This window comes from Peromyscus californicus, unplaced genomic scaffold (assembly GCF_007827085.1).
Source record: "Peromyscus californicus insignis strain IS unplaced genomic scaffold, ASM782708v3 Scaffold_8__1_contigs__length_139910024, whole genome shotgun sequence".
Classification (NCBI taxonomy): domain Eukaryota; kingdom Metazoa; phylum Chordata; class Mammalia; order Rodentia; family Cricetidae; genus Peromyscus; species Peromyscus californicus.
The window spans coordinates 99,239,025-99,264,622 of record NW_026294606.1 but is presented as its reverse complement, the minus strand read 5'-3'; the positions used below and the strand labels follow the sequence as shown (position 1 = coordinate 99,264,622).

At 50.9% G+C, this 25,598-nt stretch overlaps 1 protein-coding gene across 5 annotated transcripts in view; it reads right to left on the bottom strand.

Moving 5' to 3' along the window:
* Nucleotides 1-14,276: 14,276 nt before the first annotated feature.
* The window catches only part of Bcar1 (BCAR1 scaffold protein, Cas family member), a 38,504-nt gene continuing 27,182 nt past the window's right edge, over nt 14,277-25,598 (bottom strand). For 4 of the 5 annotated variants that reach the window (XM_052729598.1, XM_052729600.1, XM_052729599.1 and 1 more), the window contains exons 3-7: nt 19,636-19,797; nt 19,316-19,432; nt 17,145-18,242; nt 16,388-16,477; nt 14,277-15,193 (exon numbers count right to left, since the gene is read on the bottom strand). In XM_052729598.1, the coding sequence (XP_052585558.1) occupies nt 14,681-15,193; nt 16,388-16,477; nt 17,145-18,242; nt 19,316-19,432; nt 19,636-19,797 (1,980 nt within the window). In that variant the 3' untranslated portion in view covers nt 14,277-14,680. The remainder of the gene's footprint in view (nt 15,194-16,387; nt 16,478-17,144; nt 18,243-19,315; nt 19,433-19,635; nt 19,798-25,598) is intronic. The other variant, XM_052729602.1, reaches the window with a different exon arrangement.

Below are 25,598 nucleotides of genomic sequence, written 5' to 3'. Positions count from 1 at the left end.
ATCTGTGGTTCTTGCCTCCCTCTCCAAGCATCTGCAATAAAATCATCTAATTAGAACACTGACTCTCTGTGTGTCTTTGTGGTCCAGGGACATGAGACTGGCATTACTCCTGTCACCCACCGAGAAGACATTGCTGGTTCCTTCCTAGGTTACATACACCCTGATGGCCCCTCCTTCTTCCTATCTCCTCCATTCTTAGAACTCCCCCCGAGGTCAGAACTCAGGCTATTTTTACTGGAACCAGCTAGACCCCCAGTGTTCTCTGGAAGGCAGTAGGCCTTGGCCAGACTCTGTCATCCACAGTCCTGGGGGATCAGTCACCTTTAGAGCCCTGACAGCCTCACGGTGAACCTCGTGCTGGAGACTCTTGTCTGCCTTTAGGCCCCTGCTCCCCACTGCCCAAGAATACACATCCTCACAGCACCCTTCCTGTTCAGACCCCATCCCCGCATCTGCCCCGGACTCGATGTGCGCTCCTGGCCCTGGATGTTAACTGCCATCCTGTCAGATTCCTTCCTTCCTTCCTTCCTTCCTTCCTTCCTTCCTTCCTTCCTTCCTTCCTTCCTTCCTTCCTTCCTTCCTTCCTTCCTTCTGCCTTGGCTGTCCTGGAACTCACTCTGTGGACCAGGCTGGCCTCGAACTCAGAGATCCACCTGTGTCTGCCTCCTGAGTGCTGGGATTAAAGGCGTGTGCCACCACGCCTGACTCCTATACTGTCACCTCTCCTGGTCCAAACACTATTTCCTGCCTTTGGGTGTTTAGAGGCTGGATCCCCCTGGCTTCGGTCTCTTTGTCAGGTTACAGATGGAGTAGCCCCTCCCTGGGTCAGGACTGCTGTGTCTCCTCTTGAGAGGGTGCCTGACCTCATTAACAATGCAATGCCTTTACTGGAGACTTACAATCTGGTATCTTGATCTTATCATTTCATTCTCATTTCTTCTTCAATAGAGATGCTCCCCTATCTGTCACTAAGGCCCTCGTGGTACCGTTCACACAGAACACACTGGGTAAATAGTTATTCCTTTACCAATTTTTAGGCATCTTTTCTTTGCTAATTATAGAAGTTACCGCGTTACACATTTAATGTGCGCATGTGCGTGCATTCGTGGGCATGTGGAAATCAAGGGACAGTTTGCTGGGGTTGGTTCTCTCCTTCCACCATGTGGGACCTGGGAATGGAACTCAGGTCATCAGACTGGGCAGGAAGTGAGTCAATGGGCCATCTCACTGCCCACTTTATATGTGTGTTTTGTGTGTGTGTGTGTGTGTGTGTGTGTGTGTGTGTGTGTATAAAATCTATATTAATTATATATACTTAATATTTCTATTTGGTTTTATGTGTATGGGTCTTTGCTTGTATGTCTGTCTGTACATTATGTGCATGCACATCCGCAGAGGCCAGAAGAGAGTGTCAGATCCCCTGGGACTGAAGTTACAGACGGTTGGGTGTCCTGGATCTTCATATCCTGGATGTTTTCAATATCGGAGTCCTGGTCAAACTGCCCAGCCACCAGCATGTCAGATGTCCTAGGCATTGAGATACATGGAAGAGGAGGAGAAAAAATTGACCTCCTGTCCTCCCTTCCAAATGGAACTAATACTAGAGCCCCAAGGCAACCCAGGCCTCACTTGACTCTTTAATGGACAGTCAACTCTTACCCTGGCAGGAACCCCAGGTGAACAACCTCCCAGGTCGTGTCCTCATGTGCCCAGAATCCCTCTCACCTGCAGGAGGAACACCTACCAGGGCCAAGAGCCTGGGACAGCATCCTCCCCAGTGACCTTCTCCACAGCCTGGGAGATGGGGAGAACCCAGAGCTGACTCTGATTTTTGTGTGTTTGTTTTTGTTTTTGTTTTTCCATATGAAGTTGAGTATTGTTCTTTCTAAGGCTGTTTTTGTTTTTGTTCTTTTGGGTTTTTTTTGTTTTTTGTTTTTTGTTTTTTTTTTGAGACAGGGTTTCTGTGTGGTTTTGGTGCCTGTCCTGGATCTTGCTCTGTAGACCAGGCTGGCCTCGAACTCACTGAGATCTGCCTGACTCTGCCTCCCAAGTGCTTGGATTAAAGGTGTTTGAGACCACCGCCAGGCTGTTTTTTGGTTTTTTGTTTTGTTTTATGTTTTGTTTTTTTGTTGCAAAGTTGACTCTGAGGACCTCTTAAGTCTTGCCTCTTCTTGTCCCTGCCTCTTCTCACCCATGACCTATCCCAGTATCTGGGGACCAGGAAAGCTGATCCCCTGTAGCTGGAAGTTTTCCTGTTTCCTGCTGGGTCCTCCAGCCACTCAGACCCAAATAAACATACAGAGGCTTATATTAATTATGAAGTGTATGGCCATGGCCTATGGCTCAAGCTTCTTGCTAGCTAGCTCTCATAACTAAACTCAGCCCATTTCTATTAATTTATATGTTGCCACATGTTCTGTGGCTTTACCTCTGTGCCATGACATGCTGCTCCCTGGATGGCGGGATGGCGTCTCCTCTGCCTCTGCCTTTCTTCTTCCTGTCTCTCCCCTGATTTTCTGCCTGCTCTAAGCTGCCTTGCCATAGGTCCAACAGCTTTATTTGTTTATTTTTTTAATTTAATTTATTTATTTATATTTTTTAAAAGATTTTCATTTATTTATTTATTTATTTTCTAAGCTGAGGACTGAACCCAGGGCCTTGTGCTTGCTTGGCAAGTGCTCTACCACTGAGCTAAATCCCCACCCCCTTTATTTATTTATTATGTACACAGAAAAGAGTGCCAGATCTCATTACAGATGGTTGTGAGCCACCATGTGGATGCTGGGAATTGAACTCAGGACCTCTGGAAGAGCAGTTGGTGCTCTTAACCTCTGAGCCATCTCTCCAACCCCCATTTATTTATAATTTTTATGTATGAGTGCTCTGCATATATGCCTGCACGCCAGAAGAAGGCATCAGATTCTATTACAGATGGTTGTAAGCCACCATGTGGGTGCTGGGAATTGATCTCAGGACCTCTGGAAGAGCAGTCAGTGCTCTTAACCACTGAGTCATCTCTCTAGTCCCCAAACAGCTTTATTTATGAACCAATCAGAGCAACACATATTCACAGCATACAGAAAGACATCCCATAGCACTTCCCCTTTTCTTTCTAATCAAAAAGGAAGGTTTTAACTTTAATATGGTAAAATTACATATAACAGACAAGCAAGAATTACAGTTACAATATTTAGTCTATTTGAATTTGGCAAAATTAAAGAAAATATTCTATCGATCCTATATTTGTGAGTCTAAAGTTTTATATCTAATTTATCTTTTATCATAACCAAGGAAAATTACAACTATCTAGTCTTCAACTAACAAAACCTCAGAAGGATACAATATTACCTACATAAACAGGAAGAGCATTGTAAGCAACTTCCAAAAATTTAGAATGACAGAGACAACTGGCTGCCTGGACAGTCACCCAAAGTTCCTCTGTAATGTTGGGGTTTCCATCTTCAGCCCATAGGCCTAGTCTCTCAGTCATTTTTTTTCTCTGTGTTCTGTAGAATGTTTGGCAGTTTCTTCTGTGAAACAGGAACCTGAAGGGTCATCTCAGCTTGCAAAGTTCAGTGGTCACCTTCCTATGGGTCCTGAATGTCCAGTCGATACAACATTTTGTCAAGCAGTTCAGGCAAGTACAGTTTCTTGCCCAAATGGCTATTTTTGCCAAGAAGATAAACTCCATATAGAGTGTCTTCAATGCCCATCTTTCTTGCTGAAGTAAATTGGTGCTGCCAGGAGCAGATGTGTCTCACTGTCCAGAAAGTCTAAGTTTTTAAAACATTTTAAATGCCATATTCTGTAGGTCTTTGAAGTATTTGAAGATTACCTACCTAATTGAATTATATCTGTGTATATGTAGAAAACTTAACTAACAGGACTATAAGTGTGATTATCATAGAAGACTAATTATTGATCTGTATTTCTTAATTATTTTTTACAATTTCAAATGAGCTGCATGAACATAATGCTTTAAACAAGAGTAGAAATATGCATCATTGCCAGCTTCATAGGACCGGTGTGTGAGGATGCAGGACAGACCAAAGTTCTTGCTCTGTTCTTGATGTACAGGAATTGCTCACGGCATAGACTTTTTTCTCTTTTTGAGACAGGGTTTCTCTATGTAACAGCTCTGGCTGTCCTAGAACTCACTTTGTAGACCAGGCTGGCCTTGAACTCACAGAGATCTGCCACCTATGCCTCCCGAGTTCTGGGATTAAAGGTATGCATCACCACTGCCCAGTGCATAGACATTTTTTTTATCTTTTTTTAAAAATTTATTTTTTTTTAGTTTTTCTTTTTTTTAATTTTATTATTTTTATTTATTTATTTTTTTGAGACAGGGTTTCTCTGTGTAGCTTTGTGCCTTTCCTGGAACTCACTCTGTAGCCCAGGCTGGCCTCAAACTCACAGAGATCCACCTGCCTCTGCCTCCCCAGTGCTGGGATTAAAGGCGTGTGCCACCACCGCCTGGCTGGGAGGAGGTCTTAAATACAGGTTTACAGCACAATGGGAGAACCCTGGAGGGCAGAAGTTCACTGATATTTTACAATCTTTCATCTAAGCTGTTAATGCCCATTATGCAGTATACACAGACAAGGAACTTCCCTTAAGCATTCAGGAGGTTGAAATCCAGGAGGGAATTACATAGGGAGGATATCAAGGTCACAGTCAGCAAGCAAGTTAACAGTTACCCAAAACGGGGGCCAGGGCCCTGCATAGACATTTTAAAAGATTTATTTATGTATATGAGTGCTCTGTCTTCCTGTAGGTCTGCATGACAAAAGATGGCATCAGATTCCATTACAGATGGTTCTGAGCCACCATATGGCTGCTGGAAATTGAACTCAGTACCTCTGGAAGAGCAACCAGTGCTCTTAATTACTGAGCCACCCTTCCCGGACAAAGAAAAGACATTTAAAGGGTCAAATATAGGGCTGGAGAGATGGCTCAGAGGTTAAGAGTACTGCTTGTTCTTCCAAAGGTCCTGAGTTCAATTCCCAGCAACCACATGGTGGCTCACAACCATCTGTAATGAGATCTGGTGCCCTCTTCTGGCCTGCAGGGATACATGCAGACAGAACACTGTACACATAATAAATAAATAAATCTTTAAAAAAAATAAAAATAAAGGGTCAAATATGAAGGTTCCAAAGGTGCTAAGTCACCAGTGCACATGTGCTTATCTTCAGGTGTTAAGAGGACCTTTGTCCCTCCAAACTTGTCTTTCCTGTCCCACAGCATGCAATGTCTGGGGTTAGCCCTAGGAATATGAGCCTTCTCCCTGCCTCTCGCCAACCTCAGACTAGCTGGGCACAGGGAAGGGAGTGGGTCCCCCAGCTGCCAGGTTCTGAGGTGGTTCTGGGCCTGGGAGGGGGCGTGTGATCCAGAGTCATCCTTCAGCATCCACTTTGGAGAAGTGGCATTCTTTTTTTTTTTTTTTTTTTTTTTTTTGGTTTTTCGAGACAGGGTTTCTCTGTGTAGCTTTGCGCCTTTTCCTGGAACTTACTTGGTAGCCCAGGCTGGCCTCGAACTCACAGAGATCCGCCTGGCTCTGCCTCCTGAGTGCTGGGGTTAAAGGCGTGCGCCACCACCGGCCCGGCGAGAAGTGGCATTCTTGAAACTCAGAGGGGATCAGCCTTTCTTGGGCTCTCAACACTGGAGAACCGAAGACAAAGAGGATCAGCTTTCCTGGTCCCCAGACATTGGGATAGGTCAGGGGTGGGAAGAGGCAAGACTTAAAGAGGTCCTCAGAGTCAGCTCTGGGTTCTCCCCATCTCCCAGGCTGTGGAGAATGTCACTGGGGAGGATGCTGTCCCAGGCTGTGGAGAAGGTCACTGGGGAGGATGCTGTCCCAGGCTGTGGAGAAGGTCACTGGGGAGGATGCTGTCCCAGGCTCTTGGCCCTGGTAGGTGTTCCTCCTGCAGGTGAGAGGGGGATTCTGGGTACATGAGGACATGACCTGGGAGATTGTTCACCTGGGGTTGCTGCCAGGGTAAGCGTTAACTCCCCCTTTCCTCCCCAGGACAGCACTGGTGTCCACTTCTGTGCAGGCTCCTGTACCAGACTTTTTCCTTTTGGCCACCAACTAGCTCCCAAATCATGACACAGAGACTTATTATTAGTTTGGGATACGTGGCCTAGCTTAGGCTCCTTTGTGGCTAGCTCTTTTAATTTAAGTTAACCTGTTTCTCTTTATCTACCTTTTGCTCAGGGCTTTTTACTTTGCTTTCTTTCTGTATATTTTACTTTCACTGCTTCGTGTGTCCTGCTGCCTGGCTTCTGGCCCCAGGTGTTTCCTTTGTTCTCTCCTCCTTCTCTCATTCCTTTTCCCTCAAGCCTAGATTCCTCCCTCCTCCCATTTATTCTCTCTGCCTGCCAGCCTCGGCTATCCCTCTCCCTACTAGCTTTGACCATTCGGCTCTTTATTAGACCAATCAGGTGCTTTAGGTAGGCAAGGTGAACCAGATACAACACAGCCTTACATGATTAAGCAAATGCAGCAGAAACAAAAGTAACACATCTTTACCTAGTTAAAATAATAGTCCACAACAAGTTCTCTCATCAGGTAAGATTGAGTGGTCACGGCTGCCTATTGAAGAGTCAAGTGAGGCCTGGGTTGCCTTGGGGCTCTAATTTTAGTTCCATTTGGAAGGGAGGACGGGAGGTCAATTTTTTTCTCCTCCTCTTCCATGTATCTCAACGCCTAGGACATCTGACATGCTGGTGGCTGGGCAGTTTGACCAGGACTCCAATGTTGAAAACATCCGGGTTCTGAAGATCACAAAGGTACATAGGCTGCTGGACAGCTTGGGGCTCACCAGGGGCTAGGAGAGCAAGCCTAGGAAGAAGCCCCTCACTGCTTGAAGAATGGACCACAGTGGGGCTGAGACTGGCCTTGGAGTCTCCTTCCAGGCTCAGAAGCTCGTCTCCTCTTTCTTTAACATTTTTTTTTTTTTTTTGGCAGTGGTGTGTATATGTGTGTGTGTGTGTGTGTGTGTGTGTGTGTGTGTGTGTGTGTGTGTGTGTGTATGTGTGTGTGTGTGGTTGTTGAGACAGGGTTTCTCTGTGTAACAGTCCTGGCTGTCCTGGAACTTGCTCTGTAGACCAGACTGTATTTCCTCTTTCTGAGAGTCCCACTTCTCCCAGGGTCTTAGTTGGGGATCTGGTCCTCATTGGCAGGTTTTCCAGAAGCCCACATTCAACATGTTCACTCCCCACAGACATTTACCCCACTTGAGGCTTGCCACTCCTGTGCATTTCCCTGAGATGTGTCTCAATGACAGAGGCAACTTCCCTGCTGGGACACTGTGTGCCTCTATAGTCTTGGGCAAGACAGGGGACACCAGTGAACAGCTGACGTGGTCCATGAGAGGTGGGTACTGACATGCTGGATGTGGCTACAAGTACTGACCACTTGCTTGACCCTCCAGACACAGACACCTCGGCCAGGCTGCAGCAGGCTGCCCTGACCCGCCCATCTACCACTTATTGTGAGAAGTTCTGGGGCCCCATGATCACAGATGAGATGGTCTGCGCTGGGACCAGTGGTGCTAACTACCACACAGTACAGCCTCCTGGGCACTTCCCAAACCCTCTCCCCTCTCACGCTGTAGGAGATGCAGGCAAAGAGCCTAAGGCCAGGTCTTGGGCAGAGAAAGTAATGAAAGTTCTAAGTAGGCCTTTCTATAGGGTCTTCCCAGCTTTCTCTGGACATACCTGCCCATTATCATCTAAGAGCCTGGGTTCCCGTTTCATCATTGATAACCTTAGCAGGAGTCAAGACAGGGGCCTGTTTTCAGAGCCATCGTGTTACAGAATTTCACAGAAGCCGATGAGGATGGCATTGCCTAAGTGGCACAGTGCACAGCTTAGACGGTGGGATAGGATAGGCTGGAGGATTCCAGAAGATGCTCAAGTCTTCCCCTTCGCCAGCGGCTCCATGACTAGCACCACTTCCTCTCGGACAGACCAGTTCTATTGAGCTTCTGTTAGGTGGTGTTTCCCTGGAGGTAGACCTGATATTCAGGGCACAAACCACACAGGAGCTGGGATTTTTCATAATCCACCCAGTTAGCATGGGCACAATGTCTACTGTGTTAGGCCTAGCCCTGGGCTTTACAGCAATGTCCAGAGGCTAGACTGCCTGGATGGCCAGACCAAAGCCCCCTCTTTCTCCTGCAGTTCAACTCTGGTGGCTACTCGGTCTACCAGAAGGATGGAGCCTGAACTCTCACGGGCATCATGTCTTGGGGCAGTGACACCTGCTTTATCTCCATTGCTGCCATGCATGCCCATGTCGAAGCGCTCATGCCCTGGGGGCAACAGATCCCAGCAGCCAACTAGTCACTGCCTCTGCCCCCCAGGAAGCCTCACTAAACCCTGCAGTGTGAGTCAATGCTGTCTGTCTCCTGTTTGGGGGCCTCTAAGGCTGCACTCTGGCCCTGAACTTGAAGCTTTACTGGGTTGGACTATAATGGGCAAGGTCAGATTAGGTGTGGAAGTTTCTGGAAGGGTCCCTCTTTGGTCCTTGTCCCCACCACTAAGACTCCACCTCCCCAGAGGGTAGTGAGGAAGGACACTGGTAGTTGAAATAGGAGTGTCACAGGGAGGGTGGGATCTTGGTGAGTGGGGTCCAGGTCAACCTGGCTTATGCACACTCAAGGCAGCAGGGCTGTTACCCACCTGTTGCTGTGCTCAGGGGCCCTACCTTGGGAAGAGGGTGCAGGGAACTAGCCCATTCTGACCTCATATATTTGTGGTTCTGTGACTCTTTCCCACGGAGGGCTCTCCAGGCCTTCTCTTTCCCAAGCCATGTTGAAGTCACTGACTTTATCAGACAGACCAAGGCCTTGTGATAAGGGGGAATGTGCAGACAGGCTGTGACTGGAAGTCTCAAGGAGGCCCATCAGGTGGGACTCTCCCAGTTACACACATGATGGCCTTGTTCTAGGTGGTTCTCAGATATCAGTTTTGGTGAGTAGAGGCCCAGACAGCTGGGAAGCCCAGATCACACCCACCTATTGTGGCCCCAATACCCACAAACAGGAAGCAGAGAGGACAAGGTGAGTGTGTAAGGACTTGTTGCTCTAAGAACCCCACCCCATCCTGGTGTATCCTGGGTATCATATGGCCAGATGGGCCATCTCATACAGGGTCTCTACATAGTCCTGGCTGCCCTGGAACTCACTCCGTAGCCCAGGCTGGCCTCAAACTCAGAGTTCCACCTGCCTCTGCCTCCCGAGTGCTGAGATGAAAGGCGTGTGCCACCATGCCTGGCTTACAGGGGCATTTGAAGTGAACACACCCTGGCACTTGTCTTGCCTTGATTTTGTTCACTCAGCCACCCACAAAGCTCCTCCCCGCTTTCAGCCCCTCCTCTGTCTCCTCAAGCTCAGCCAGCTCTGCCAGCTGGGGGATGTGGGCAGGCCTCCTGGGTTTGTCTCCTTTGAGTCCCAATCCTCTCCTGACACATGCTCTCAGGACATAAAAGCAGCGAAGACCTCAGGAGCAGCATGTCCCAGGACTCAGCTCTAAAGGGACAGACATTCCCCTTGGGTGCACAGCTGGGCAGAGGCTGCCAACTATGGAGCCCCAACTTTAGATGCCCTGAGCCGTTGACCTCCTCCCCCACACAAGGGCTTTCTGAAGACGGCTCCTGGGCGGAGTGGAGTTAAGGGTTTTGTAGGAATCAAAGATCTGAATGTCAGGGGGCTACACAGGCCTGGAACCTGCAGGTTTTTGCTCTGGCACGCTCTGGAAACATTCATTAGTGGCCCTGTCTGTGACTGCCATGCTGTATGGTCACCTCCATTACATGCTGGACTGGCCTTGGCAGGTGTCTCTGAACATGAGAGGGAATTCTCGGCATGAAGGGGCTACTGTAATGTTATTCACTCCGCCCATGACCTTGGGCTATGTGGCCCAAAGGAGGCGGTGCTTCCTGCCATTGTACATAACCTCTTATAAGGAGTTGGAGAAGGGTCACATGCCCCTTCTCCCTGCTCCTGCCTGCGAGGTGGATTCACTCCAGGTCAGATCAGAGGATGACTTCTGTCTACTCCATTCTGTATTCATGAGTGTATTTCCTCAATTCATCTTAATAAATTGTTACCCATTTAATAAACTCATGTGGATAGATCTTTATAGGCTACTCTGGAGCTAAGAGAGCTGTCCAGTTGAGACTTGTGACTTCCCCTGCTTTCTCAAGGGAATAGCAATGTCTCCCTCTAGCTGGGGAACCCACACCATCAAGGACTGGGTGGTCACTACTGTTCACTGGAGGTCAAATGAGGCCTGCCTCAGGCAGCTAGAACCTCCTGGGAGTTGACATGTCTCTAACTCCAGTCAATAGTGTCCAAAAGAAAAAGTACCCGAAAGACCACAGGCTGGGGATAAGCTACTCCCATCCCCTAGTGGCAGGCTGAATGACAACCTGTCAGTCTGCCAGAGATGGCTACTGACCCAGTGGTGCCACCCACCACCCTCCTGTGCATATAGAGAAACTGAGGCCCAGGGTAAAGGTCTCCCTGAGATTCAGAGGTCACGCTCTGACTTACTCCACCAGCACATTTCAGTAGGAATGGCAGCCAGAGCACCTGACCTTGCTCTGTCTGGAGGTACCTGGGTGCTGAGGGCAGATGAGGTAGTTGGGAGGTGGGTGTGTGTGACCAAGGCAGGGCAGCAGGGGTCTGTGGGGACATGTGCTGCACAAGTACCTACAGTACGCACCGTCTTCCCCAGGTGAAGCCTAGTTACACAGACAGACAGCTGCTTCTGCTGAGCACATACTGGGGAGGAGTGTGGTAGATAGCGGCTCAAGGGTGACTAGCATTTGCTTCTCTTCCAGAGGACCTCAGTTCAGTTCCCAGCACCCAGCTAAAAACCATCTGTAACTCCAACTCCAGGGGATCACACATTATCTTTTGACCTCTACAGGCACTCTACACACACAGATAACAATAAACCTTATTTAAAAAAGAAAACTGGTTTGGGCTGGGGCTCAGTGCCAGAAATCACCTGGTGTATGTGGAGCCCTGGGCTCAATCTCCAACACTAAAATAATAAATAAGCTTGACTTATTGAAAAGCATGATGCATATATAAAAACTGAGTGTTACTGTATGTCAGTCATGATGCTCGCATCAAAGCCACTTCATTTCTGTGTCATTTCCCTCAATCTCTGGGAATCAATCTAGTCGAGACCCCAGCCTGGTCTCGAAAAGCTTGTTTGTATGCCTGTGTCCACAGAACTGTCCAGGACATCTCCCTGCTGAGCCTGGCTTACCTCTCCAAGACATTGTCCCTGTCTGCCCGAACAGCAGCTTGCCACAGGCTAAGTGCCACAGCAGGCTGAAGCAACACTACCCACAATGCCAAGTGTCTCTGCAGGGGCTTGTTAGAGTATGAGATTTGTCTTATTTGGAGGTCAAAATTCCAATTGTAATTTCCCATTAAGAGCACAGCTGGGCGGTGGTGGCACACACCTTTAATCCCAGCACTCGGGAGGCAGAGACAGGTGGATCTCTGTGAGTTTGAGGCCAGTCTGGTCTACAAAGTGACCAGGAAAGGCGCAAAGCTACACAGAGAAACCCTGTCTTGAAAAACCAAAAAAAAAAAAAAAAAAAAAAAAAAAGAAAAAAGAAAGAGCGAGCACTTGTTACTTCTGCAGAGAACCCAGGTTCAATTCCTAGGATCCACAGCCCACAACCATCTGAAACTCCAGTTCCAGAAGGTCCAATGGTCTTTGCTGACCTCCGTGAATACCAGACACAACGTGGTGCAGACATACATACAGGTAAAACACACATATACATAAAACAAAAACAAAAAAACCAATTCCACCAAGCAGGGAGATGGCTCAGCAGTTAAGAGCTCTTGCTGCTCTTCCAGAGGACCCAAGTTCATTTCCCAGCTCACATATCAAGGGCTCACAACAGCCTGTGACTCCAGCTCCTAAGCTCCTGGCTTCTTCAAGCATCTGCACATACAAACACGCTGGCACACACATAATTAAAAATTAAGAGACATCCATCAAACAGCTGGACATGGTGTTACACATCTTTAAACCTGTGCACCTGTAATCCCGGAGGCTAGAGCTCAGGGTCATCCTTGGTTGAGCTGGAGGCCACCTTGGACTACACAACCTCTCCACCTTGCAAATAAAAAAAAAATGACAAAACCTATCAAATACAGATAGATAAAGCTGATCACAGGGTCCTGAGGAAAGCTTTGCCCAGAAGGTAGCAACCACCAGGAAGCCTGCAGTACGGCCTGTGGGTCCTCACTGGCATGTTTTTAGCTCTTGAAGGATGGGATTGTGCTGCCCTGCAGTCCCAGCTCCTGGCTGTCCTGGAACTCCTTCTGTAGACCAGGTCGGCCTTGAACTCACAGGCTTGTATCAGTGCCACCCAGCCCTCAGCTGGGAGTCTTCTGGCTGGGTAAGCAGTCCCAGAGAGTAGTCCTGTCCACCTTCCTGTTAGCACAAGCAAGTCTGACTGTCCTATAGAACCTGAAGTTGTGCGGTTCAGGTTTCAACTCACCATGGATCCTGTCTCAAATCACTGACAGGGCACACCACTGAAGATGGTAGGCTCCCCTCTATTCCTCTCAGAACATTCACCCAGGTACCCTCACCAGGCTAGGGAGGACAGGAACAGTGACAGCCTTGAGGCCTACCCCTTACCTGGGGTAGAATCTGGCAGCAGCTGTTCCACAGATGTTTTGAAGGACCCATAGCTGTTTTCAGTGAGCTGGTAGGACAAGGGTCTGTGACTGTGACCCCAAACCTGAAGCCTCTGCCTCTGAAGCCAAGACCTCACACAAGGTGCACCAGGTGGCTCTGTCCTTTGTGTCCAATACCACTCCTGCTGCCTGCAAGTTCTGGGGCAGTGAGATCACCCACAGGAGGGTCTGTGTACACACTGATGGGGTCTTCTCCTGCAAGCTACAGCTTCTGAGGCAGTGAGATCACCCACAGGAGGGTCTGTGCACACACTGATGGGGTCTTCTCCTGCATGCTACAGCTTCTGGGGCAGTGAGATCACCCACAGGAGGGTCTGTGCACACACTGATGGGGTCTTCTGCATGCTACAGCTTCTGGCCCGCTCCATCACGGATCTGCTGAGACCTTGGCCAATCCCTGGCTCCCAGCTACTCTGGCTTCCTCTACTGAACTTCAATCCTTATCAGTGCACCAGGGACTGGGCTGATGCCGACTCGCCTGGGCCTCTGCTCAGGGTGCTTCGGGGAGCGGGAAACCAGATGCCCAGGTCCCTCAGGTTAGAAGGTAGAGATGGGGTTACCACTGAACCTAGACCTGAGTAACGAGAAATGCCAAGCCAATGTACCCACACTCCCAACTTCACCCCTCCCTAGTTGAGGCACCCACAGGCTTTGGAAACAAGACCTGTACCCTCTATGCAGGCCACTCTCATAGGCCTCTGTTGGGCATGTTCTGGGGCAGCATCACCTACCCTACTGCCTTTCTGGCCTGTTAGGTCCAGGTTTGGAAGGTTCTGGAAGCTCAACTCCTACCATCTCTGCATCCAAGTGAAATCCAAATAAAAAGAGCAAACACCCGCCCTTGCCTCTCCACGTCTGCTCGCCAGGATGGTTATGGGGTAGGAGGCTAGGTACCCTCAGTGGGTTCCTTGGTGGCAGATCATCTAATCCTAGACCCTTCTTTATATAGGCAGGGAAACTGAGGCCCATATGAGCATGCCCAATGGTCAAAGCTGAGACCACCACACCAGAGCGCCAAACACATACTCTAGTCTTCTCTCTGGGCCAGAAGCTGCCAAAACTCCCAAGACAGCAGCCACCAAGGTCAAGGCCTGTTCTAGGCCTCTGTCTTCCCAGCTTGGAGGCCAAGTCCTTGTTTAATTCAAGGAAGACACTTTGGGTGTCCCAGGCTCAAGTTCTTTCTAGAAGCAAGATTGATAAAGACTGGAGTGTGAGGCTGTTTTGTGCAGTACCTCTGCTTGTGAACTTTGTGAGGAACAGAAGACCCAGCAGGTACCTTGCTGTTCTGGGCCTCAGGCCCTGAACCTATAACACGTTCCACTTGGCACAAAGGACATTGCCACCTTATCTCCCTGGCCAGCTCAGCCTTCCTGCCTTCCCCCAGGTCCTTGGGCCTTGATGTTCTTCTGAAAGGACCAACCTTCCCTTCACCCTCCCAGAGTCTTCGCCATGGTTAGTCACTTTGGTGGGTCAAGGGGACATCCACCTTCCCACATAGAGGCGGTCTCAAACATCTTTGTAGACTGCTTCTCATTTTTTAAATTTTATTAAATGTAGACTATTAGTCAAATGATTGGAAAAATCAATAGTGAAAAATAGTTCTTTAGGGTTTTTTCTTGGTGCAGAGGTGCACACCACTCTGTACTTGCCTGTCACAGGGAGCCCTGGGGATGGGGGCCTGTGTGCCTCCAGCCCGGCCCCAGCCTGGTGATCAGCAGTCACAGTGCACTCTTATCCAGCTCCTCTGAGGAGGCATCCCACACCCTGCCTTGCTATAAATATGTACAAATCCCTGGACAGTTGAGGGCACCAGGCCCAAGGCAGAGCTGGGGTTACCTGTCCCCACACCTGCAGGATCTCCACTTTCAAGACAGACGCTTGGTAGACCTTCACCGCCCACTCCCCAGCCTCCATACCCTAGCCCTCTGCTCTCAGGCAGCAGCCAGCTGGCCTAGGACACGGCGGAACTGCTGAGTGCTGTGGCCCAGCTCCTTGACCCTGTCTACCATGTCCTGAGCAGCAGAGGGCGATGGATACTGCAAGGCAGCGGCCTTGGTGGTGGCCACAATGCCACGCAGGAGGTCACACAGCAGGTTGCTATAGTGAGTCACCTGGCTGCGCACATCCGCTGCCTTTGCCTGCCGTGACAGTGTGTCCCCAATGAACACCAGCTTATGTGCGCTGAGGATGACAAACTTGCTGTGTGCCACAAAGATCTTGGGGGGCTGGTTGGTGGCCACCGCCGTGAAGAAGGCGTCTACTGCATCTGTCAGTGTGGTCAGGTTGGCCTCGCACTGCTCCAAGTAGAAGAGCAGCAGCTGTCGGTCCGAGGGCCCCAGGGCCCCTGTCCGCCCTGGCACCATGGGCTGGGCTGGTGTCCAGTTGGCCAGGTCGTGGTCTATGGGACGAGACACCTCCTGCTCCAGTCGCTCAAACTGTTTCAGCTGTGGAAGGCAGGACACGGTTAGGCTCTTGGCTGACGGACATGTGCAAACATGTGTCCCCATCGAGCACCGCCCACCACAGGAAAGCAAACCACCAGTGTCAAGGACGGCATTCCTAGCTGAGGACACGCTGGGGGTGCGTGGGAAAGGTAACGTGCACACCAGCTTCTTGAGACGGCACCATGGCCACACGTGTATTTCTATTTCAACCACTAGTGCTGGGGACGGGTTATTTTGTCACATATCCTGGCTGGCCTCAAACTTAGGATCCTTCTGCCGCTGTCTCCTGAGTGCTGGAATTTCATTATCAACATGGATTTCCTCTCCCGTTTTACGTGCCACACACTTCCCAAGCAGTTCACACTGCTCATTTACCGCCAACACCACACCTGTGAGGCAGCTACCAACTATGAACCCCACTTGGTATCGGGGTAACCAGTGAAAAGCCCAGCTCAGTGTGGGGCCATCTGTCCCTTGCCATCCTTTTCTATGCCCAGAGAAGGGGTAGCGAGAGAAGTTTTCATATTTACTTTGTGTTATCATCTTCACAATCAAAACTGAATGTCTTTAGTGTTTTTCAAAAATACTTTCTTATCCTGAGAAATGATTCAAAATATGAAGAAAACTGTGGCTAAACACAGCACTATTATTTATAAGGAAAACGATACAATGTAAACATTCAACAATAGGCATGTGGCCTATAAAAAGGAGTTAGGACCAGTGTTGAAGGCTGAGGAATTCTGCAGACAGAGGCAGAGTGTGACTGCTCACAAGTGTCATCTCGGGCAGGCACAGGGAGGCACAGCTTGTGGAGAGGAGCTGGCCGGGGGGAAGCAGCCTGTCCCCGCTTCTGTAACGCCTCTGGCTGCCAGTGCCTCCTAACCCTACACTGTGCTCTCTACAATGTCCTCGTTACTCTGACAGTAACTTCATTTGTGTCTTATGCCTATGATTGTCTCAAGCACGCTAGTCAACTGCTACGGTCACAGCTACTCAGGAGGCGGCCGTGGGAGGGTCAGCTGAGCTCAGGGGGAGTTCGAGATGGGGTTGGGCAACACAGTGAGATTGCCATCTCAAATTAGTTAGCCAGAAGACAGTGATGGCCACAATGCTGGACACTGACTGGTTGGGTAGAGGGCAAGCAGGGCTCTATCCCTGGGGGTCTCACTGTGAGGTGAGGACGGGAAGCCTCACCTGCTGCAGCTCCAGCTGGCCTTTTCCCTGCCGAATGATGTTGCCCTTTTCCAGCAGCTCCTTCTGGGTCTTCTCAAATTCCTCCTTCCCCTGGGGGGAAGAGACAAGGCCTGGACTGAGAAGTCTCTTCTGGGCCAGAGGCAACAGCACGTCCCGTGGGTGCAGGGGCCCGGGAACCACCAGGTGGCAGTGCAGGTACACCAGGCCCAGGAAGAGGCAACTGCTAAAGGAAGCAGCTCCTACAGGAAGGGGCTCGCACACAGGAGGGTAGCCTTGCAGTGGCTGCACTCACTCCCCCTCGGCCATGGCCCTACTGGAATGGCTCCCACACCAAGAATCAAATCCAAATCCTCCCCTTGGCCTACAAATGACATGGCATGCAGGTGTCTTCTCAGAGCCCCATTCTCCTCCCACCTCCCCGTTCCCCTTGTCCTACGCCCTCTAGACACCAGCGTCTGTCTCCTCAGAATGTCTCTACAGCATGGAGCCAAATCTATGGCCACTAGGGATGCCCACCTCCAAGTGTTCTGGAGCCATCCTGATTGGCATTTCAAGCTCCAAGGACATAGCTAAGCTGATCACCAATCTAACAGGACAAAATACGGGGAGGGCACTAGGATTCACCAGTGACCATTCCTGGAGCCCGAAATCTCCCTTTGACCACAAGATCTACTTGTGGGATGAGAAGGCAAGGGAGGGCCCCTGAAACAACAGCGGCATGGTCAGAGCTCTTGGGTCTGGCAGGGTGAGCACCCACCTGCAGGTGGACATAGTCATAATCCTCCATCCAGCCCCCTTCACTGTTCTCATACTGCCCATCTGGAGAGTCCTGGGAGGTGAACTTGGGAGGTGAGGGTAGAGGGCGTGACTGGATGCTGCTGGCTTTGTCAGTGGGGTTGGGGTGCAGGGAGCTGCCTCCCTCAGGCCCTGGGCCAGGGGCTTTGGTCCGTCTGAAAAGTAGCGAGGCATTGCCATGCAAAAAGGAGGCCAGCTGCTTGGCATCCTCGGGCACGGCCCGTGAGCAGGCCACCAGGCGGTCCAGGTCTTCAAGGGTGAATCCTGGGCTTCCCCGGCCACTGTCAAGGACTTGACCATGGACCACCAGTGTCTGGTACACATCCTCCATCTTCTGTAACTGCCGGCTAAGCTTGGCGTGCAAGGTGCGGTCAGAAGTGTGGGTGGCATTGCTCACAGCACTGCGGGCAAACTCCAGGAGCTCATGGACTGCCCCATGGACTGCAGCCACTGAAGCTTTCAGGTCCTGCACGGGAGGTTCCTGGGGCTCCGAGGTGCTACGCCAGCCCCCAGGCCCACTGGCACTGCCCACCAGGTCCAGAAGGTGGGCTACGGTGGTGCTCACACCCTGCTGTAGCCGAGCCAGGGACTCCACAGCAACCTCCAGCTCCAGGGGCTCCCGGCCTGGCACCACTACCTCCAAGGAAGATGCCGATTGGCTGCTGCGTGTGCTGCCTGTGCTGGAGGCCGACAGGCGCTTGCCATCTGTTGGGGCCTCTCGTTCAGCTGGTGGGGGCACAGCATAAACACCATCATCAATCACACTCCCGTCAGCCACCTCAGGAGGGAGTGCCCGCTCACGAGGCACATCATACAACGTTCCGGGGCCAGGCCGCCTCAAACCAGGGGGCACATCATAGAGGTCAGGAGCAGGGGGTGGCACATCATATACGTCCTCGGCTGGTGGGGAGTCTGGAGGAGGTGCAGCGAGGATCAATGGGTGTCGGGTTGGGTCAAAGGGCTTGGGCTTGGCGAAGGCAGGAGGTACGTCATAGGTCTCCTCTCGCTGCAGTGGGCCATCGGGCACATCCTTGGTCACGGAAGGAGGAACATCATACACCTAGGGGACCAAGTGGTGGTTAAGGCTGTTGTCCATCTGCCTAGCCCTGGAGCTCAAGCTCAGCCACACAGACCCAGCTGATATACACATCCAGCATGATTCTTAGCTATGATGACTATGAAAAGAGACTAGCCCTGGGTCTGGCTGACTAATTTTCTGTGCCTGGTTATTCATGTATCAGATGGGGAACTCCCTCCCAATATAAGGGCTACAGATGTGTTCAGTACGCAACACAGGTGTGTTCTTACTGCAGACAAACAGGAGAGACTTGCTGCCATACTGCCAATGCTGCCTGGATCATCCTTACTACAATCACCCAATGTCACTGTCATTGGTAGACTTCCTATTCTGTATCAAGCACTTGGCTGCTAAATTCCTGTTGGCTCTCAAGACAATTCTGTATGATTATCAGTCCCCTTTTATATTCCAAGTGTCCTGGTTTGGAAGGCAGATTTTGTGGTCTCCTTGCTGATACCTCTCAGAGCACACGAGAAGACCCGGCAGTGGGCCATTTTCTGAGGTTCAGAAGGACATTTAGTTTTGTTTTGTTTTTTTCCTTGAGACAGGGTTTCTCTGTAGCTTTGGAGCCTGTCCTGGAACTCATTCTGTAGATCAGGCTGGCCTCGAACTCACAGAGATCTCCCTGTCTCTGCCTTCCGAGTCCTGGGATTAAAGGTGTGCACCACCACCACCTGGCTAGTTTCTTTCTTGCTTTCCTTCTAATTAATTTACTTATTTATTTTTTTATGTGTATGGATGTTTTGTCTGTATGTATGTCTGTGCACCACATGCATGTCTGGTGCCAAGAGGTCAGAAAGGGATGTTGGATCACCTGGGACTGCCAGACACTGCATGGATGCTGAGAACTGACCTTGGGTCCTCGGGAAGAGCAGCCAGTGCCTTGACTACTGAACCACCTCTACAGCCTGGGCATTCAGACTTTATTTGTCCCCAGAGCCAGTAAGGACAGAGCCAGGGTCTGCAGACAGCAGTCAAGCCCAGCGCACACACTCGTCCATGCTTTCACCACCTTTAGAGGCCTCCTGGGCTGCAGCATTTTGCCGACTGCTTACCGAATGATGGTTGGATGGTGGCAGGCCTTTCTCCACACTCGGAGGCACGTCATACACGTCCATCAACGGGTCTCTACCGTTGGGGCCCTTGACTGCCATGGGAGGTGTGTCATACACCTGGAGGGCACAGGAGGGGTGCAGTGACGACGACTGTCAGGGACATCCGGCTAACGGGAGAGTGCAAGTCCCCAGAAACCTGCCTTGGGCACCTGGGCTGTGGCTGCTGTGCTACCCAGGCCCTGGCTAGGCTAAGAAAATGCAGCTCCCACAGAAAAGCCCAGTCCTCGTCCTCTCCCATGCCTCCGATCCCCAACACTTACCTCCTGGCCATACTGGCTGGGAAGCAGTCCTCGAACAGGGGGCACATCATAGATGTCCTGAGGACCTGGAGCTAGGAGGTGGCGTGGGGTGTCATACTCATCCTGCTCTGTCTGGGAGGCCTCGTATACATAGCCCTGTCCCACTCGAGTAGGTACCACCACCTGGGAACAAACAGCTGGCTGCACCACTGGCCCTTGAAGCTAGCCCCCGTGATCTAGCCACAGGCCCACAGGAGACTACGCTGAGAGGGAGGCAAGGCACACAAAGGTAGTGGTGGGCTCTGCAAGGTGGGCTTGGAGGCGTTGCTTCTCATTCCCTATGTTCTCCCTTTCTAGAGTGAAATGCAGTGCTTGGGAAGTAATTATTAGACCCCTGGGTTTTGTTTAGAGCTGCCTGGTTCTGAGCCATGAAACAAAGTCTCTACAGCTGGATGACCCAGTAGATTCCACAGAGTAGGGTGTGCGTATGGTTACACACAGATGACAAGATGGGGCAGGAAGGGTAAAGGCCTGGCTCCAGAGGCAATGCCAGTGGGCAGGGGGCCAGCCTGCACTGGTCCCGGGCACAGCAGGACCAGAGGCCCCATGTAAGGTTCCCTGTGCCATTCCCGTTGACACCTCTCAGCTGCCCCACCCCACAAAGTTCTGTTCAGGAAGAGAGCGACCTGATCATAGGACCACCGTCATTTCCAGACTCTGGAGCAGAAGATGTAGCCTGGAAAGGCAGCAAACAACCCTCCCTTAGTAGGACTAAGTAACAGTAGGACTACCGAGCATAATGACTTCAGAGCTAACTCTTGAGCAGACACACAGGGCTAGGATGTAAGATCAGCTACATGGCAAAGGAATTCTAACTGGAACCACTGTAGTCACACCCATAAGCTGCCTTGCCCACCTGAAAGGGTAAGGCCGTAGTGGGAGTCACTGGTCAGAGGGAACCAGCCCCTTCTTTCCCAGGGCCCTGACCCTGGATCCAAGGCAGTGGGCCACAGCATCAAAGCTGTGGCTCTGTATGGAGGGTAGGCAGGGGTTGGGGGTATACTCTGGGATGCTTATGCACTACCCCCAGAACCATGCTGTCCCCTTACAGCAGCACTCAGCCTGGGAGGGATGGAAGTGTGCCAGACAGCCTCCCTTCTACAAGATTCTCCAGCCAGGCTCAGGGTAACCTCCCCCATGGGGCTCCCTGTTCAGCCTTCTCCACAGAAAAGGCTTTTGTTTTCTAATCAAAGGGGATGTCTGGGACAGGGTTGAATCAGGGCCTCCACACACATACCCTGCCTCCTTCAGGCTCAACACTCTAGAATCCAAACCAAGCTTCAGCAGGCATGTACCAACATTATCCCCCAACCCCCCTGACCCCCTGCAGGACACAGGGGCACCCAGCAGACCCAGACCTGAAAATCTCCCAGGCAGCACATCTGAGCTAGCAGTTGATATTCAGTCCAGCTGGGCTTCTGGGCTGCCTCTAGCAGACAGCCTGGCAGGTTGGTGTGTGCCACTGTTGGGCTGCAGGGTCTCCTCTGTGGGGTGTCCCCACCCACCAATAACAGGGCCTGGGGGCGGAGTTGCAGCTGCCTCTCCAGACTCATCTCCCTGCTTAGGCCCCAGACTTGAGTCTCCTCCAGGGCTATTTTTAGATGTTGGAACCTGCCCATGGCAGAGCAGACTGGGGCTGGAGGGACGTGGCAGGTTAGACAGGCCAGTGGCAAGGCCTGAGGCTTCTTTAGGCCAAGGCCTCCTAGGTGAGAATTCAAACCCAAAAGGGGCAGATAGTGAACCCTTCAGACAGAGGCAGGCCAGGTCTCAGTACAGAGCATCTCTGCTTTGTCAGCACCCATCTGGACCTCATGTAGACAGGGCTGTAAGCACAGGCCAGAGGATCTCACTGCCAGACCCCTAGAGGTCGGTCCTAGGACTAAAGGGCAGGGCAGCGGCTATTCCTACACCTCAGTCAGGTTGACAGTAAGCAGCCATATCGGCTAGTGAATATTTTTGTTAGGAAAACAGCACTAGAGAAAGCAGGGGAAAGAAGCTCATCAGGGAAATGGATTCATCAGAGAATGCTGAGCTGCTAATCACAGGCTAACTGCTCTGCACCTGATGCCCCATTAGCAGGCCCTGGAGGGAGACACACACACACATCCAGGCTTTTGGAGAGGGCTGTTGTTTTTCTCTCTGTCCTATACTCCCCACAGGTTTCAGGGAAAAGGGAGATGAGCCCAGAAGCATACCCCAGCCTGTCAGTCCTAAATGGGGATGAAACCTCTAGAGCAGCCCTGGCTCTACAGGGCCCAAGGCAGGGATCCAAGCAGCAGGAATCAAGTAGGAGGAACAAAGACAAGAGGAGTCTCTCTTGGCTGTTCATTCTGTTGGGGCCCCACCTCTCCAGACAGCTTGGCTGCTGATCTTTCCCCCTGCAAAATGGACAACATCCCACCAGCCTAGGCCAGCTGCTGGTTTGGGTGCTCACAGTCTAGCCCTCCTCCCATAAAGATGTTGCTTTTCCTTTTTTGGGAATGGAGGACCACAGGAATACTATGGGGCCAGACAGGTGCCTACTTTGCTGAGCATACCATCACCTTTTGCTGGTCAGGAGTCTGCTTCCCAGACTTAGTTCACATGCGTTCCCCACCCCTGGCAAGCTGTAGTTCCTGACCCAGGAATGCGCCTTCAAAAGTGGCCTTGCACAGCCAGATGCCTTCCCCTGGGGTCCTACCTGCATGTTTACAGCCTCTGTGCTCATGCCTAGCCAGAGGACCCTGGATACCCCTGACCTTGCTTTCTCCAGCCACACACCAGATGGCCACTGCTCCAGGGCTCCACACTCTCCTGGCCCCATCCTTCTCACTTCCTCCCACAGGTACTGCAAGCTATGGCACTACCTCCTCAGTCCTGCAACAAGGAGTCTTAGTTTCAGACACCAAAGGGGGAGCCCTAGAGGCCTCTGAAAGCAAGACCGGAAATGTAGGCACAAATATGTACCCTAGGAGTTTACCACCATGCTCTTTGTAGTAAAATCAAATCACATGGTATACAGAGACATAAATTAAGAAATAAAAAATATATTTTAAAAAAGTGGTGGGAGTGGGGGCCCTGGAGAGATGGTTCAGAGGCTAAAAGTGCTTGCTTGCTGTTCTTGCAGAAGACCCGAGTGTGGTTCCGAGTGTGGTTCCCAGCACCACATCAGGCAGCTCACAACTCCTGTAACTTCAGTTCTCTTCTAACCTCCACAGACATGTGACACAGACAGACAAACGACAGACAGACAGACACAAACAGAATAAAAATCTCCAGGTGAGGCTACAACACAGAAACAAAACTCAGGCAGCTACTCCCGTCAGTCTTGGGAAGAGATTTAATGACCAAGAAAATGCTTTTGGTATCTTGTGATGGATTTACAACTTCAAAATGCAAAAATAACATGCATATGATCACAGACTTAGGAGGCTGAAGCAGGAGGATTGTGGGTTCAAGGCCAGTGGAGAATATAGGATGTAATGAGGTCCAAGCCAACCTGAAAGATAGAGTAAGTCTGCCTAAAAAAAAAAAAAAAAAAAAAAAAAAAGCACATGTACAGATCTGTAAAAGACAAACAGAGAAGATGCTAGACGAACTACGCCAATGTTTCTCAGTGATTATTCCTTGACTGAGGGCTTATCCCTAGACTTTCTCATACATTATGCATTGTCTATGGCAAACAAGCATTTCTCTCATGTTAAGATAAAAGCAGAGGCAATGGCCGCCCAGCTCAGGAATGACAAGGCTTCTCAGGCTTCCTAGGCTCTCAGTCAGGTCACAGTCTTGGAACAGCCCCACCAATGGCTGAGGCAGAAAAGGACACAGCTAGTGAGCCTCTAGGTGAGTGAGGGAAGGCATCTTGACTTCTCCCTTTGGGTTTCCTCCTCCAGCCTAGATGAACAGTTGTCCCAGGATAAGCTTTACTGCAAGGACAGGAGGTGAAGAACTGATTGGGGGCGAGTGTGAAATGTGTGCATGTACATTGTATGTGTGGTGAGTGCATGTGGAGGGACGGAGCTTGGCCTGTCTCAGGGCTCACTGAACAGGCACTTTTCCCAATTCTCCAGACAGCCACTCACGCACACATGCACACGCATGCACGCAGGCTTCTATTACCTGACTAAAATAGGCAGGAAGTGTAGGAAGTGGGGTCCAGTGACTCAGGGACCCTAGGTGGTCAGGTTGTGGGCCAGTGTCTAAGAAATCTCATCCTATGCAGGCCTGTGACTCCTAGTCAGGCCACTGGATGCCAAGCTTCTCTGTGGGCAGGGATGGGGTGACACTACCTACTTTCTAGGTGGTACCAATTAGGTTCTTGGCACCGGGTGGCTTTAAAGACAGAGGCTCTGTGCCATGGCTGAGCATGCATCTGGCCAATGTCTCACTAGACACAGCACAGACATAAGATGACTCTGGACCAGACGTGATCAGAACACGAAACTGACTTAGCTGGGCTTGTGCTGTGTTCTCGTTCTCTCCCTCCCCCCCTCCCTCTTTTGTTTTTTTTTTGTTTGTTTGTTTTGTTTTGTTTTGTTTTGAGACAGGATTTCTCTGTGCAGCCCTGGCTGTCCTGGAACTCACTCTATAGACCAGGCTGGCCTTGAACTCAGAGACTTGCCTGACTCTGCCTGCTGAGTGCTAGGATTATAGGAGTGCACCACCACTGCCTGGCTTATGCTGTTCTCTTAAGGGCTGCTGTGCCCACCACAGTTGGTTGTTTCCACCAGGCCACCACCTGCCCAGCTATTAAGGCCTTCTAGTGGACAGTAGATGAAGGTATGGAGGAGATGTGGGAAGCTGGACACGGCAACTCTATCCTCAATATTCGGAGGACAAGTCCAGAAACTCCATTCCCTAGGTCTTTTTGCTTTGTTTTTTGAGACAGGGTCTCACTATGTAGCTCTCTGGCGATCCTGGAACTCACTCTGTAGACCAGGCTGGCCTCAAACTCAGGGAGATTCATCTGCCTCTGCCTCCTGTGTGCTGGGATTAAAGGCGTGAGCTTTGATACAGGAAAACAGGCCAAAATGAATGCAAGGAAAAGTGGCTCCTGATTGAGTGTGAAACCAGGGAGCCTCTCCTACTTCAGTCCTGCTTATTCCATGGGCAGAGGGTCAGAAAGCAGCATGGAGGAACTGAGGGCCCAGACACAGCCTAGAGCGCAGAGGCCCTGCCCCTAGAGATGGGATGTCTGTGGAGTCAGGAACAACTAAATGTGCTAGGGCTCCACCAGAGAGGACTGCTGAAGGACTGGTGTGAGCCTCTGAGCACAAGGTAGCTTCCCTCACCCTCATGGGGGCCCAGAAGGCCACAGGGGCCAGTGACTGGACTGAGAGTCCTTCAGGAGCTCTGCTCCTTCTTCCTTAGAGAAGTCCCTTCAGTGACATATTCAGCTACCGGATAAGGCTCACTGCCTAGCCTCCCAAGCAGCTGGATGCGCAAAGGTCAACAAGCAATGTAAGTAACCTCCAAGAAAGCTCCTTAGGAAATGTGTAGTCTCTTTTGTTCCCTCCCCTCTTCCTGTTGGCCAAAGGGCAGACCCACTGGTTGGATCTCAAGTAGCCCTGTGACGGTTCTGGCCTGCTTGCCTCCGGATGCAATTGTAAGAAGAGACACGAAACTCCTGCCATTTCCCCCTCTGTCTTGTCACGCTAAGCCTCGCAACCTCATTTTCCCGGCCCACAGGCTTTATGCTTTGCTGTACTTTCCACCTGGGCCAGAAGAAACTGACCAACATGAACTGCGCAGGTGCAGCTTGGGTATCAAGCAGGCCCCTGAGGCTGTCCCTGGCCTGCTGCTCACTTGGAATACAGGACACGTCTCCGTACCTCTAGACCTGCCACAGGCTGTAACCCGTGGTTAACGTTTTCCAATTCAGGCAGCCTGCTGGAGACTTCCTCGTCCACCATGGCCAGCTCAAGGTCCCTTATTCAGATAAGTAA